This window comes from Salvelinus alpinus, chromosome 2 (assembly GCF_045679555.1).
Source record: "Salvelinus alpinus chromosome 2, SLU_Salpinus.1, whole genome shotgun sequence".
In the NCBI taxonomy this organism is placed as follows: Eukaryota; Metazoa; Chordata; class Actinopteri; order Salmoniformes; family Salmonidae; genus Salvelinus; species Salvelinus alpinus.
The window spans coordinates 16,917,857-16,930,799 of record NC_092087.1 but is presented as its reverse complement, the minus strand read 5'-3'; the positions used below and the strand labels follow the sequence as shown (position 1 = coordinate 16,930,799).

The window sequence follows — 12,943 nt, the reverse complement described above, 5'->3', positions numbered from 1 at the left end:
GTGACGCTTGTTCCCTGATCTTGTCTAGATGGGATACAGCTTTTGTGAAATTGACGTCAATTATACTTTTTTGGTATTATAACTAACCTTTACCCTTTCTCCTAATTCTCCTAACCTGCTGCCACGAACATTTAATTTGACAAAAGCTGTATCCCTTCTAGACAAAACGTTCATTGGTCTCCAGTTGTCACAGGAAGTAATGAAGGGGGAATATGTGTTCATCCAATCTTAACATAGGGGGGACGCCACAGTTGTCATCGAGTATGGATCTCAGGTGGGTATAATCAGTTTACTCAAGGTTACATTTTTTTGGGGGAAAATACAAATGTTTTAAGAGATCACAGTAAAAATTGTGTATTTACCTTGAAATAATTATTTATCCGTTTCTGTTATTTCCTAGATGCACAACACCCTCCCTCCGTTTACAATGAGATGATCTGACATGACGTACTTCCTCCATGACTTACATAATGCCATTTTGATCTGAAAGTACAGCGGTGTTTCATGTTGTCGCAGATGCTTTTGAGCGTAAATATTTGCTTTAAATCTGCAGTGATACGTGCATTTTAGATAAGAAAACAGAGTTAAGACTTCACGTTAATTTTATGATTGCTCGATTTCAGTTTTCTTAGACGACATTTCAATTTGTAGGACCAACACTGCGATAGACGCCGTTAGCGCATTCATAGCCACATTGCTATAGTGAGGTCGTCGTCCGGTGTCGATGACACAGCTAGCTAACGTTAGCTAGCCAACCTAACAAAGGAACACTGGCAGTGGGACCGTGGTAGCCTCGTTTGCGAGAATCTCAAACTCTACGTCGTTAAAATACAATTTGGGGTAATCAAGATTAACAGCGTCCATTTCAACATCTAAACTATTTAATTTTTTTGCAAAACCAGTTTTTTTTCACGACTGTTTTGTACCAATCGGCTCGTGTCGTCGGGCATAGCCAAGTGTTTAGAGGGCTATCTAACGTAAGCTTGCCAGTGCTGTTTTTTGGGCTGAGAAAAGGCGTTGTGCGTAACAATGGCAGAGGTGTACATTCGCGTTGCCGAAGAAGAGAATGAGGAGCCCATGGAGATCCCATCCGAGGATGATGGCACAGTGTTGCTTTCTACTGTGGCAGCTCAGTTTCCAGGGGCCTGCGGCCTACGATTCAGGAGTCCAGTTTCGCAGTGCATGCGAGGGGTCCGTTTGGTGGAAGGGATTCTTCATGCACCTGAAAACGGCTGGGGCAATTTGGTCTATGTCGTCAATTATCCTAAAGGTATGGTGACTGACTTTTTACGTGTTATTTTATTAGCCACCAACTGGTGGACAAATGCATTATAATACATGTATAATACATTATTTAAGCGTCAACTTTTCCCTAGCTATATGCATCACATGGAATGAGTATCTAGCTAGGCAAATGTCTGTCAAGTGTTCCAACAGCTATTGAATGATCTGTACCACACTATTTCAGACAACAAAAGGAAAATGGACGAGATTGATGCCTCCTCAGCTGTAAAGATGAAGAGGGGTGACATGAAGACTTCAGACCTGATTGTACTGGGGTTGCCATGGAAGACATCTGAACAGGACCTGAAAGATTACTTCAGCACCTTTGGGGAAGTCATCATGGTACAGGTAAAGTCTCAGATTAGCAATTTCATTCATGCAGATCACTTGAGTGCTGTGGATCCATTTTTTTCCTTTTACACAGCTCTAATGTACAAGGCCTTGCTATATCTGTGGTTCATACTAAACTAACATTTGAGACATTTTAAAGTGGCAGTGAACAGTTTAAACAATGACAACGCGTTCTCTCCACCACTGTTTTGCTAAGGGTTGGATCTGGAGAAACATAGCCACTCTCAAATTCATAGACTGAGCTATGGATGCAAGGACTGACCATCCATGATATCAACATGCTAGTTTTAACTATGTTTTGATGGTATAGTGTTTCTCTTACTTTAACAAACATTGGAGTAAAGCTTATTTTGGGTTGTGATGAGGTATGTAAATTTAACTAAGCTCATGAGACATGAATCAATGGGTACATATCATTTATGTCCCAAAATGAATGTAGCAACTGCAGATTAACCCAAAATGTTTAAAGGGGAAATGTAGGTTTTAACCCCATGTTCCTACTTACAGGTGAAACGAGATGTGAAGACTGGAAACTCAAAGGGATTTGGCTTTGTGAGGTTTACTGAGTATGAAACTCAAGATAAAGTGATCTCTCAACGCCACATGATTGATGGAAGATGGTGTGACTGCAAACTCCCCAACTCCAAGGTAGGTGTTTGTATCTGTATGGCATGTAGTAACATGGATCATTAATGGCAAGAGCACTTATTTCAGCCCACACCGGCCCACCACCTCCCCCTAATTCCATACATATTGTTAACTTCTTATGGCTGCAATCCCGTTAACGGGATCGATATGACAACAGCCAGTGAAAGTGCAGGGCGCCAAATTCAAACAACAGAAATCTCATAATTAAAATTACTCAAACATACAAGTATCATACCATTTTTAAAGGTAAACTTGTTGTTAATCCCACCACAGTGTCTGATTTCAAAAAGGCTTTAAAGCGAAAGCACCACAAACGATTGTTAGGTCATCGCCAAATCACAGAAAAGCACAGCCATTTTTCCAGCCAAAGACAGGAGTCTTTGTCACTAACCTTTGATGATCTTCATCAGATGACACTCATAGGACTTCATGTTACACAATACATGTATGTTTTGTTCGGTAAAGTTCATGTTTATATAAAAAAAAATCTCAGTATACATTGGCGCGTTATGTTCAGTAGTTCCAAAAACATCCGGTGATTTTGCAGAGAGCCACATCAATTTACAGAAATACTCATAATAAACGTTGATCAAAGATACAAGTGTTATACATGGAATTTTAGATCCACTTCTCCTTAATGCAACCGCTGTCAGATTTCAAAAAAGCTTTGCGGAAAAAGCAAACCATGCAATAATCTGAGTACGGCGCTCAGAGCCCAATCAAGACAAAGATATTTGCCATATTGTGCAGTCAACAGAAGTCAGAAATACCATTATAAACATTCACTTTGATGTTCTTCATCAGAATGCACTTCCGGGAATCCTAGTTCCACAATAAATGTTTGTTTTGTTCAATAATGTCCATTTATGTCCAAATAGCTACTTTTGTTAGCGTGTTTTGTAAACAAATCCAAAGTCATGAAGCACGTTCACTAGGAGCAGACAATGTCAAAAAGTTATGTTACAGTCCGTAGAAACATGTCAAACGATGTATAGAATAAATCTTTAGGATGTTTTTAACAAATCTTCAATAATGTTCCAACCGGAGAATTCCTTTGTCTTCAGAAAAGCAAATGGAACCGAGCTCGCTCTCACGTGAACAAGCGTCACGAGCTCAAAGCATTCTGCCAGACCTCTGACTCATTCCCCTCTCATTCGGCCCCACTTCACAGTAGAAGCATCAAACAAGGTTCTATGGACTGTTGACATCTAGTGGAAGCCTTAGGAAGTACAACATGACCCATATCCCACTATCTTCAATAGGGAATGAGTTGAAAAACGACCAACCCCAGATTTCCCACTTCCTGGTTGGATTTCTTCTCAGGTTTTTGCCTGCCATATAAGTTATTTTATACTCACAGACATCATTAAAACAGTTTTAGAAACTTCAGAGTGTTTTCTATTCAAATATACTAATAATATGCATATATTAGCAACTGGGACTGATTTACTCTGGGCACCTTATTCATCCAAGCTACTCAATACTGCCCCCAGCCATAAGAAGTTAATGTGCAAGCATTTTTTTCTACCTTTGTAAAACAGCAAGGTCCAGATGAGCCCATGAGAAGCAGGAAAGTGTTTGTAGGCCGTTGCACTGAAGACATTTCCGCTGATGAGCTGCGCCAGTTCTTCATGCAGTATGGCGAGGTCACTGACGTCTTCATCCCCAAGCCCTTCCGTGCCTTTGCCTTCGTCAGCTTTGCAGATGACCAGGTTGGTGCCACTGCAAATTGAAAGGCATTGTTTTTTTTGCCATCTGCTGAATTACCCCTTTAATGTCAGACTGGTATGTTGTTTTTCTCTCTCCAGGTTGCCAGTTCCCTATGTGGAGAGGACCTGATTATTAAGGGGGTCAGCGTGCACATCTCAAACGCTGAGCCAAAGCACGGCAGTAGGCAGATGATGGAGCGAGCAGGGCGGTTTGGAAATGGGTTTGGGGCTCAGGGCTTTGGTAGTAACCGCACAGGGTTAGGGAGCAGCGCCGGGAGTAATATGGCTAATTTTGGCAACTTTAGTCTGAACCCTGCCATGATGGCTGCTGCTCAAGCTGCCCTGCAGAGCAGTTGGGGAATGATGGGTATGTTGGCTAGTCAACAAGGGCAGACTGCCACCTCAGGCACCACCTCTACTGGGCAGACTAGCTCCACCAGGGATCAGAGCCAGGCCTATAGCACAGGCAACAGTAACTATGGCACCAGTTCAGCCAGTCTAGGTTGGGGTACCGGTTCTAATTCGACAACCAGTGGTAGTGGGTTTAGCTCAGGAGGATTTGGCTCCAGTATGGAGTCCAAGTCTTCAGGGTGGGGTATGTAAGTAATAGTTTGTATGGTAAGTATTGTGAGATGTCTTTTTCCAAATCTATTTCTGGTGTTACGCGTATCTGATAGCTAAATGCTTTTGTCAAAAAATGTTTTGTAAATTTGGAAAATGCTCAAGATTTAATTTAGAAAGTGTTTGAGGTGAATTATTATTTACCAGGGTGTTCAGCTTAAGTGCTACTTTTGATGTCAAATTGATTTAAGTTTGTCCTGACCTATTTTCAACTGGATTCTTAAAGGCATGTATTGTGAGTTGTGATGTTTCTGAAAATGCATGAGAAATCACTATGGTTCACTATTCATCCATATATTTGACAACAATCTTGCATTGGAAAGAATCTGGTTGAAACTGAAATGTTTAAGTGCAACTTTATTTGCAGTCCAGTTCAATGGAAAAACCTTCACTACAATCTCTTCTGCAGTTCACTTCTCTTCCATTTTCCCGGGAAGAAGCTCCTCTTTGGCAGCATTCTTTGGGTGATGTCAGTATCACTCTCCCTCTTCCCATCTGTAAATGCTTTGCCATCAAACAACGGCTTCACTCCGCATGTTCTAAGAGACGGTGGGTGTTACATTTTTTTATCCACTTTTTAATGGAAAGAACTGCGCAGCTGACATTTTAAGAACTCATGAGTGCGACTGAGGATGGCTTGTGGCGAAGAGTGAATCGATGAGTGAGCGAACGGAGAGAAAAAGAAAGCGTGAAACGGACTGGTTGTGCGATGAAAGAGCCCAATTTGACTGCTTTTGTGAGAGTGAATGGAAGCTGCAGATGCTACAAGCTCCTTCCCCCTAAAATGGACTTTCATTTAGTAGTACTTCAAGATCTCTTTATTGTAGCAATTTTTCCTACCCTTATTGATCAAGTGCAGAAGTAGTACACAAATGTAGTGTGGAATGTTGTGCTGAATATTTGTCTTGCTTATATAACCTACCTGACCTGAATGCTGTATGGTGTGTGTGGTTTCTTTCCTTGTTATTGATGCTCTGTAAGTGTGAACTTGATGTGGATGACACCTGCCGAGGACACTGGGGACGTGAGTGTTGGTGTGAGAGCATGGAGTGGTGTGGTTGTCATATTTCCCAGTGTGATTCAGTGTTTCAAAGGTGTTTTAGACATGTCAAATAAGAGTTCTCTAATAAAACTTTGTTTGAATAGATATGCTTATATGAATACTGGGTACTTTTGTGACATTTGAGTTGTCAAAATCTAATTTAATTCACATATCTAGGGACCTTGGACACTGCTGACCGAGGTTTCCATCTGAACCCGGACTGGAGTCAGTGTCCTGAAGGATGAAGACTGAAGTCCTCACAGGCTTGAAATGGTGTCTCTTATATTTATGGTAACCTAAAAGGAGTCAGAATTGGGTAGTAAGTTTGGATACATTTCTAGTCAGACCTGATGACAAGTATTGTTTATTTGGCTTTATATTTTAAAATAACATTAGTTCTACACAATGCCGCAATCTATTCTTTGGGACAAGACAATGAACAGGTTATGATATTTCAGATGTGTACACAAAGGATATTACAGCACATCTCAATGCTGAAGGTGAATGGGAACACCTGCTCTCCTTCAAAATTGTATTGAACTGATGTTAATGTGTAGATCTGTAAATACTTTTGGAGAAGACATTGGAACAGTGCTTACATTTCAGCCAATGAAGATAATATTGCTGTACCACTTGGAATTGTAATCAATAAATATTTTCTGCAAGTTTGGTCGAGCAGTTGATGCCATATTAGTAAAAGTACACATGCTATTGACTGTCTGTATAATCGAACCCATTCACGTAGTACTAGGGTAGCATGTTTTTCCCTCCCTACACCATCTCTGTATCCTTATTCTTCCTCTTCCCTGCAATCTTCTTCCTTGTGTCTCTCTGCTCCTGGTTGGCGCTGGCAATCTCTTCACTCTTCCTTTGTATGAAGTTAGACTAGAAAAGAGAGTTTGTTATTTGAAATGTAGGAGACAATACCACTGCAAATACCTATGTTGTAGGGAAAAACAACTCCCTATAAGGGTCCAAATATGACTGGGTCCATCATAAAATGATACAATAATAAAGCTTCAAGAACAGACTGTTCAATCCTGTGATGTTGACTTGTTATATTAGCCAATACCCACCAGTGCTGTACTTCGACGAGCTGTAAGCTTCACATCCTCTACAGATACTGTGCTTCTTTTGGCATGCCTACAATTTAACCCCCGCAACACACATGTTAGTTTTAATCCTATTATGAAACAGAAGCAAATTATTAAACCTCATGGAACCTTTTCTGTTTACAATAGACCCTGCGGAGCATTTGATGCCAATCACCCCCCACCTAACTGAACATTGCATAAATGAGTGGCTGGAAATCATTCATTTGTAACAGCAGGATTGTCAGTCTGAATAAACACTGATTTCATAACATCAATGCAAGCTGTATGAAGACCTTTTACCTTGCAAAGGCCTCCAAGTCCTTTGCAAAAATATCTAAGAGGGGGAAAAAAGAAATGCTGTCAATCATCTGAAACATACAAGCAGAATAATCTCTGTAAAGTGGCCCCCAGATCATCATTGATCCGCCACCAAATTTCACAGTGGGTGCGAGACACTGGCTTGTAGGCCTCGCACCCACTGTGAAACTAGGTGGAGGAGCGGTGATGATCTGGGGGTGCTTCAGCAAGGCTGGAATCGGGAAGATTAGTCTTTGTGAAGAACGCATTAATCAAGCCACGTACAAGGTTGTCCTGGAACCTTGTACGTGACAATGTTCCCCAACTGAGGATTGTTTTTTCCAGCAGGACAATGCTCCATGCCACACAGCCAAGTCAATCAAGGTGTGGATGGAGGACCACCAGATGACCAGCCCAATCTTCAGACCAGAACCCCATTGAAAACCTCTGGAATGTGATCAAGAGGAAGATGGATGGTCACAAGCCATCAAACAAAGCCGAGCTGCTTGAATTTTTGTGCCGGGAGTGGCATAAAGTCACCCAACATCAATGTGAAAGATTGGTGGAGAGCATGCCAAGACGCATGAAAGCTGTGATTGAAAATCAGGGTTATTCCACCAAATATTGATTTCTGAACTCTTCCTAAGTTAAAACATTAGTATTGTGTTGTTTAAAAATGAATTATTTGCATTATTCGAGGTCTGACAACACTGCATATTTTTTGTTCTTTTGACCAGTTGTCATTTTCTGCAAATAAATGCTCTAAATGACAATATTTTTATTTGGGAGAAATGTCAGTAGTTTATAGAATAAAACAAAAATGATAATTTTACCCAAACACATACCTATAAACAGTAAAACCAGAGAAACTGATTATTTTGCAGGGGTCGCTTAATTTTCCCCAGAGCTATATTTATCACCTTGTCAGCTCGGGTATTCAAACCAGTGACCCTTCGGTTACTGGCCCAACGCTCTAACCGCTAGGGATTTTGACTACGTGGTATACAGCTACGACCAGAAGTTACTTTTTCGTAGCAGGTAAGGAGTATTAACATAGCAGGTTAGTGGAATTAGATTATGGTTAGGAAAAGTGTTAGGGTCAGCTAAAATGCTCTCCTAACCTGCTACGAAAAGTCACTTCCGTTCCTAGCTGTACTCCATCTAGTTACAACCCCCGCTAAGCCGCCTGACAATTTTTTGCCACATCAGTACAGATGAAGGAAAGGAGACAAGGGGAACAATCTACATCTGACCATTGAGATGCACCGAAAGTGTTCATTTTATTTATGACGCTGTCGTCAGAGGACTTGATAGTCAATGTATGTATGGTCATCTGCCCATCTATCCTTGGTCTTTCAGGAAAACGATGAGGAAAGGAAGCCATAGGGGTGTTTGGACAAATCCTTTTGAGTCTCAAGATTTTCCAGTAAATCCCCCAAGACCCGAATATGTAAATAATATGTTGACAAGAATACCAAGCCTGTCATTTGGCAAGTTGGAGCTACAGTATTACCATGTTTACAAATCAAATCCATCCCACATAGAATAACATGTGAATTTGACTGGTGCTTGGACAGAGCAAACCCAAGGTGGAGACCGTGCACAAAGATGTTCATAACTAACTCATTAGGGCCCTATTGTTACCAGTCATGCACAGCAATCTCCCCTTCCCTACAGACATTATTTGTTGATGTTTGTTATTATAATACTCACCACATTGCCTGAACGTCGTTTCAGCTATTGCTGCTATAACCTGTCGACTGAATTCCTTCTGATGATCCTCACCAATGCTTTGACACAGTCTTCCCACTGTATAGTGGACTGCTGCTTTCAGTCTCTACGGGTTTGGTGAAAACATGAGTAAATACTAGCTTTGTCCATCTTTATCTAACTGACAACACGTGCTTACAAGACACATATATAATTGTGAATTAATGCAATTAATAAATCAAAGGTAAAAGTTGCACCTGAAGTTTTCTTTCCTCCTCGTCCATTGCTGTTGGCATTTTCTCCCGACAGTTCACGTTAGCTAGACAGCTAGTAGTGGATAGCATACATAGCCTACCACTCTGGTTTACTCATATACTTTTTCACCAGATGATATTTAAAACAGAAAATGAAACAACATGTACAATCGTTTCTAGAGTAGCTAGCTAATGGGCATGGAATAATCTTTACGATAAATCAAATTTCGCTAAACTTGAAAAGTTGCGCGCTTAGAAAGGCGGAAGGTGTCATCCAATTGAATACTAGGCCTATAGCACCACCTGCTGGGCTGGAGTATTACAAAACAATGCATTAATGGTCCAGTGCTTTATTCATGGTTTTTAGTAGATTAAATGTATTGTACATAATCACGAAATCCTCAAATGTATATCATGTTATTTTTATTCATGTTGTTAAAATGTTAACTATTTTATTTTAATTATTTTGCATACTCAAAACATACCATGAGCATGTCATATTAATGATACATTTATGAAGCATATTTAGCAAATGTAAGGTTGAAGAACAATTGTGCAAACTTTATGGTGAAAGAATTATCAAGCACTCTTTTTATAAATCTGCTTGCAGACTTTATCCCCACAGGTGATTTCCTATAAGAGAGAGGAAAAATGCATAACAGTTAGGCCTACTAATACTAATGCCATCAATGTAGTTAAAAGGTAGATATGAGTACATGCTACATGCCAGATAGAGCTCATCTCCTTCTATCCAGTGTGTCCACCCTCTGTTCTTCTTCTCTCCCTTCTGAACACACACCAGTTTATCATTGTCCCAGTTGACCACCGTCTGCAATTAACAAGAGTACTTATCAGAATGGGTTGTGTGGACCATAACTTTAAAACACCTGGGATAGGTCCAGCTTGCTTGAAATAGGCTTATAGACAGCTCTGTTACATATTGTTCTCAATGGTGCCATATTAAGGACCACAGTTCAATAAGCAACAAGGAGCAAAATAACAAAAAGGGTTCTATTCATCATGATAATGATATGACATAAATTATAAAGTGCTGGCGCCCATAGGAACAGTAAATTGCAAGTTTCTACCTGAACTTTTCTGTTATCCATGGCTTTGGTCACCTCCTCAAACTCTTCCCCAATCTTGAATGAGACTGTGTAGTTTTTGAAGGTAGTGAATGTTTTGATGGTGAAAGAATCCCCGTCTTGCTCAATCACTTTCTGAGGTTTCAACATGTTTGCAATCTTGCGTGTTGCAAAATCAATGCCTGTAAGGAAAGAAATCCTGCATGTGTTACAAATATATCCTAAGAGACTGAACATTTCCAATCCATTCTCAGTAGGAAACTGGTGAGCTAGGCTATGAATCATAACTCCAAAGTTACACATTTGAATTCTTCAGAATGTATTTCGAAAGAAGTTAAGATTCATATTATATGGAGTTATAATTCTACTGGTGAGCATGTTGAGCAAAAGAAAGAAGATAGAAATTGCAACTCAATATTAGGAAGGTGTTCTTAATGTTTTGTACTCTCAATGTTTATTATAATAATATATATTATAATGTAGCATTAAAAGTTTAAGTTTGTTCCACCTGAGCAAGTCTGACCACAAGTCACAGACCACTATGAGGACACCAAATGCGTTTGATGAATCCTTTTCGTCTTCTTCTAATGCCTCTGACGGGGAAAGTAATCCAAAGTAACTGAAAGTAATCTGATTATGTTGCAGATTTTGGGGTAGGCTAATACAAAAGTTGTGTTACTGATAACACTTTTGGACAGGTAACTAGTCACTGTAACATATTACATTTAGAAAGTAACCCTAACCCTGCAGGTGCCCCCATATGTGCCACATACTAAAGAAAAAATAAACACAAGCATAGAGTTCAGACAATAACAATCACATACATGTTATTATTGTTTTGAATTATTGACAGAAAAGATAAATTACAATTATGAAAAATTATTGATTTGAAAATATAGGCCTATGTAATAAATTAATAAACGTGAATAAATCAAAGATAATCAATTTCAGTTGAATAAAACAGTACGCTACCCTTACCTAATGGCAGCATTAATTAATTACCAACAGGTAGAGTGAGTATTGGTTAAGTGGGACACCTGGCAAAGTGGGACACTTAAGCTTTGTAATGGATATCTTTAAATGTGTACAATAACATTGTGCCTGTGTGTTAGTGAGGAAGTATGTGATGATAATCATTGTGGGCGTGGCATTCCGTGTAATGACACCTGTCTCTAGATGCCTAATGTTAAGGTTATAAAAAACTAAGAAAGGATATTCAGTGTCTAATTACGACCTATTTTGTAATGGGATGTAATTGTAAATCAAAATGACTGTAAATTGTTTTCTTACTACTCTCACCTTTTTAGAATATTGACATTTTGACAGTGTCCCAGTATGCCAATCGCCTACTGTCAAAATGGGACACTCCTCTAGGCCATTTTAATGCAGAAAATATATTTCAGGGGATTATGAAATCCATTTTCTAAATAGGCTCGCATGTTGCATTTCATTTTCCTCAAATCTGCTATCACCTAGCTTGCTATAAAAAGCCTGCATAGCTGCATTTTACTTAGAAAGAGATTACCTAACCAACATAAAAAATCCTAGCTAGCTATATTCATAACCTTACAGGTATATGATGACTAAAAAAGTGTATTTTGCTGTATTTCACAATAAAACAGTCAATGAAATTGTTGAGGGGTAAGGTCTTTCTGGTTTTATTCTACAAAATGTCCATTAGAGTGTAATGTTGAGAATGTTGAGCTGATAGATCTAGATGAAGTTCATTTTATTTATAGGCTATACAATTACATATAGGCTACATCATATAATTATAATCAAGTATGATGATGATAATAATAATTATAAATGATCATTCTTAATGTTCCACAAAAATACATAAAGCACGTTTTGATACATTTCATTTGTATGAACAATTGAAGTTTATCATAAAAATATTGAAAATACTCAAATACTCAAATTTATCCTTCTTTACAAAAAATAATGAAGTGTCCCACTTTGTCAATCAAGGTGTCCCAATTTGCCAGTATCGACTTAAAACATGTGGTCTAAGCACAATTTGTGTTTGAAGAAGAGCCATCCATCCTGTGTTTAATATTTCTTTCTTAAGCTGTTTAGAATGATATCATGTTGGGGTTTAAGACAATGGGATGATTCTGTAAGGTGTTCGGGAAACACATTTTCATAACGTGTCCCACTTTACCAATACTCACCCTAATTAATTAATCAATAAATAGTCAATATTATTGTAATCAAAGTCACTTGCCTAAAAACATAAGAAAATGTGTACTGCAATTAACAAGTAAAAAGAGAACTTACCAAGAGCAACCATGTAACTTTCAAAGTTTTCATTACTAGTCATGTCCCATGTGCCACTGTAGTCGGTAGGCATGGTGGATACTTGCGTGGCAGTCTCAAACCTTCAATAGACAGCAGTTGTTAGAATGAAGAGATTTAAAGTCTCTAGGATGTCCCATGGTGTGTTAATATAGGGCGAGGGTTTGGTTTACCTCTCGTAGTTGGTTGCTATTTTGGACAATAGAGTAGAGGAGTAGCCTGGTGGAGGGCGGAACATGACTTTTTGCACAATTATATGAGGAAATAACATTTGAGATAGGCGTCTCGAAATAGAGTAGGCTATAATGCATCAAACATATGTGCACATTCTTTAGTGTCTCTCTTTCCAACAATGTGAAGGGTGACTAGAATAAATGTTATACAGTTTCATTCACATGGACGCACACCAGAGTATGATGAAAAGCCTGGTTGGATGATCATTTTCACAGAAGTTAGAACTGGGAAGGATGTGTCATCAAGGCCTATCACCTCTCACTTCTTTGGCAGAGTTTATTCAAAATGAATGGGCACAATGCTACATTACGCATTA

General features: G+C 39.1%; 3 protein-coding genes across 4 annotated transcripts; 1 reads left to right on the top strand and 2 right to left on the bottom strand.

The window, feature by feature from the left end:
- Positions 1-166: 166 nt before the first annotated feature.
- Positions 167-6,325, top strand: tardbpb (TAR DNA binding protein b). Of its 2 annotated transcripts, XR_011670917.1 has the most exons (7): positions 167-274; positions 401-1,270; positions 1,469-1,632; positions 2,143-2,283; positions 3,825-3,995; positions 4,092-5,162; positions 5,833-6,325. XR_011670917.1 is itself a non-coding variant. In XM_071368203.1 (6 exons), exons 2-6 carry the CDS (start codon positions 1,030-1,032, stop codon positions 4,593-4,595), a joined length of 1,221 nt encoding a protein of 406 aa, XP_071224304.1. In that variant the 5' UTR covers positions 167-274; positions 401-1,029; the 3' UTR covers positions 4,596-6,325. The 2 variants fall into 2 exon arrangements, 1 of the variants encoding a protein (XP_071224304.1); XM_071368203.1 differs by having other exon boundaries at positions 4,092-6,325.
- Positions 5,990-9,333, bottom strand: cenps (centromere protein S). The gene is made up of 5 exons (XM_071368246.1): positions 9,014-9,333; positions 8,760-8,883; positions 7,050-7,083; positions 6,732-6,798; positions 5,990-6,540 (listed from the first exon to the last, which is right to left on the bottom strand). Exons 1-5 carry the CDS (start codon positions 9,098-9,100, stop codon positions 6,427-6,429), a joined length of 426 nt encoding a protein of 141 aa, XP_071224347.1. The 5' UTR covers positions 9,101-9,333; the 3' UTR covers positions 5,990-6,426.
- An 83-nt stretch (positions 9,334-9,416) lies between these two features.
- LOC139554933 (retinoid-binding protein 7-like) lies at positions 9,417-12,566 on the bottom strand. Its single transcript, XM_071368234.1, has 4 exons — positions 12,376-12,566; positions 10,099-10,277; positions 9,738-9,839; positions 9,417-9,643 (listed from the first exon to the last, which is right to left on the bottom strand). The coding sequence occupies exons 1-4, from the start codon at positions 12,446-12,448 to the stop codon at positions 9,590-9,592; spliced, it is 408 nt and encodes a 135-aa protein (XP_071224335.1). The 5' UTR covers positions 12,449-12,566; the 3' UTR covers positions 9,417-9,589.
- Positions 12,567-12,943: the final 377 nt, after the last annotated feature.

Excerpts from the sequence above, each read along its gene's own strand:
- tardbpb (XM_071368203.1), top strand. The coding sequence starts at position 1,030 with ATGGCAGAGGTGTACATTCGCGTTGCCGAAGAAGAGAATGAGGAGCCC. Across the intron at positions 2,284-3,824 it reads GCAAACTCCCCAACTCCAAG|CAAGGTCCAGATGAGCCCAT; the intron begins GTAGGTGTTTGT and ends TTTGTAAAACAG. Across the intron at positions 3,996-4,091 it reads TCAGCTTTGCAGATGACCAG|GTTGCCAGTTCCCTATGTGG; the intron begins GTTGGTGCCACT and ends TTCTCTCTCCAG.
- cenps (XM_071368246.1), bottom strand. The coding sequence starts at position 9,100 with ATGCTATCCACTACTAGCTGTCTAGCTAACGTGAACTGTCGGGAGAAA. Across the intron at positions 6,799-7,049 it reads GACTTGGAGGCCTTTGCAAG|GCATGCCAAAAGAAGCACAG; the intron begins GTAAAAGGTCTT and ends GTTAAATTGTAG. Across the intron at positions 6,541-6,731 it reads CTCGTCGAAGTACAGCACTG|TCTAACTTCATACAAAGGAA; the intron begins GTGGGTATTGGC and ends TCTCTTTTCTAG.
- LOC139554933 (XM_071368234.1), bottom strand. The coding sequence starts at position 12,448 with ATGCCTACCGACTACAGTGGCACATGGGACATGACTAGTAATGAAAAC. Across the intron at positions 10,278-12,375 it reads AAGTTACATGGTTGCTCTTG|GCATTGATTTTGCAACACGC; the intron begins GTAAGTTCTCTT and ends CTTTCCTTACAG. Across the intron at positions 9,644-9,737 it reads AAGGAGATGAGCTCTATCTG|GAAATCACCTGTGGGGATAA; the intron begins GCATGTAGCATG and ends TCTCTCTTATAG.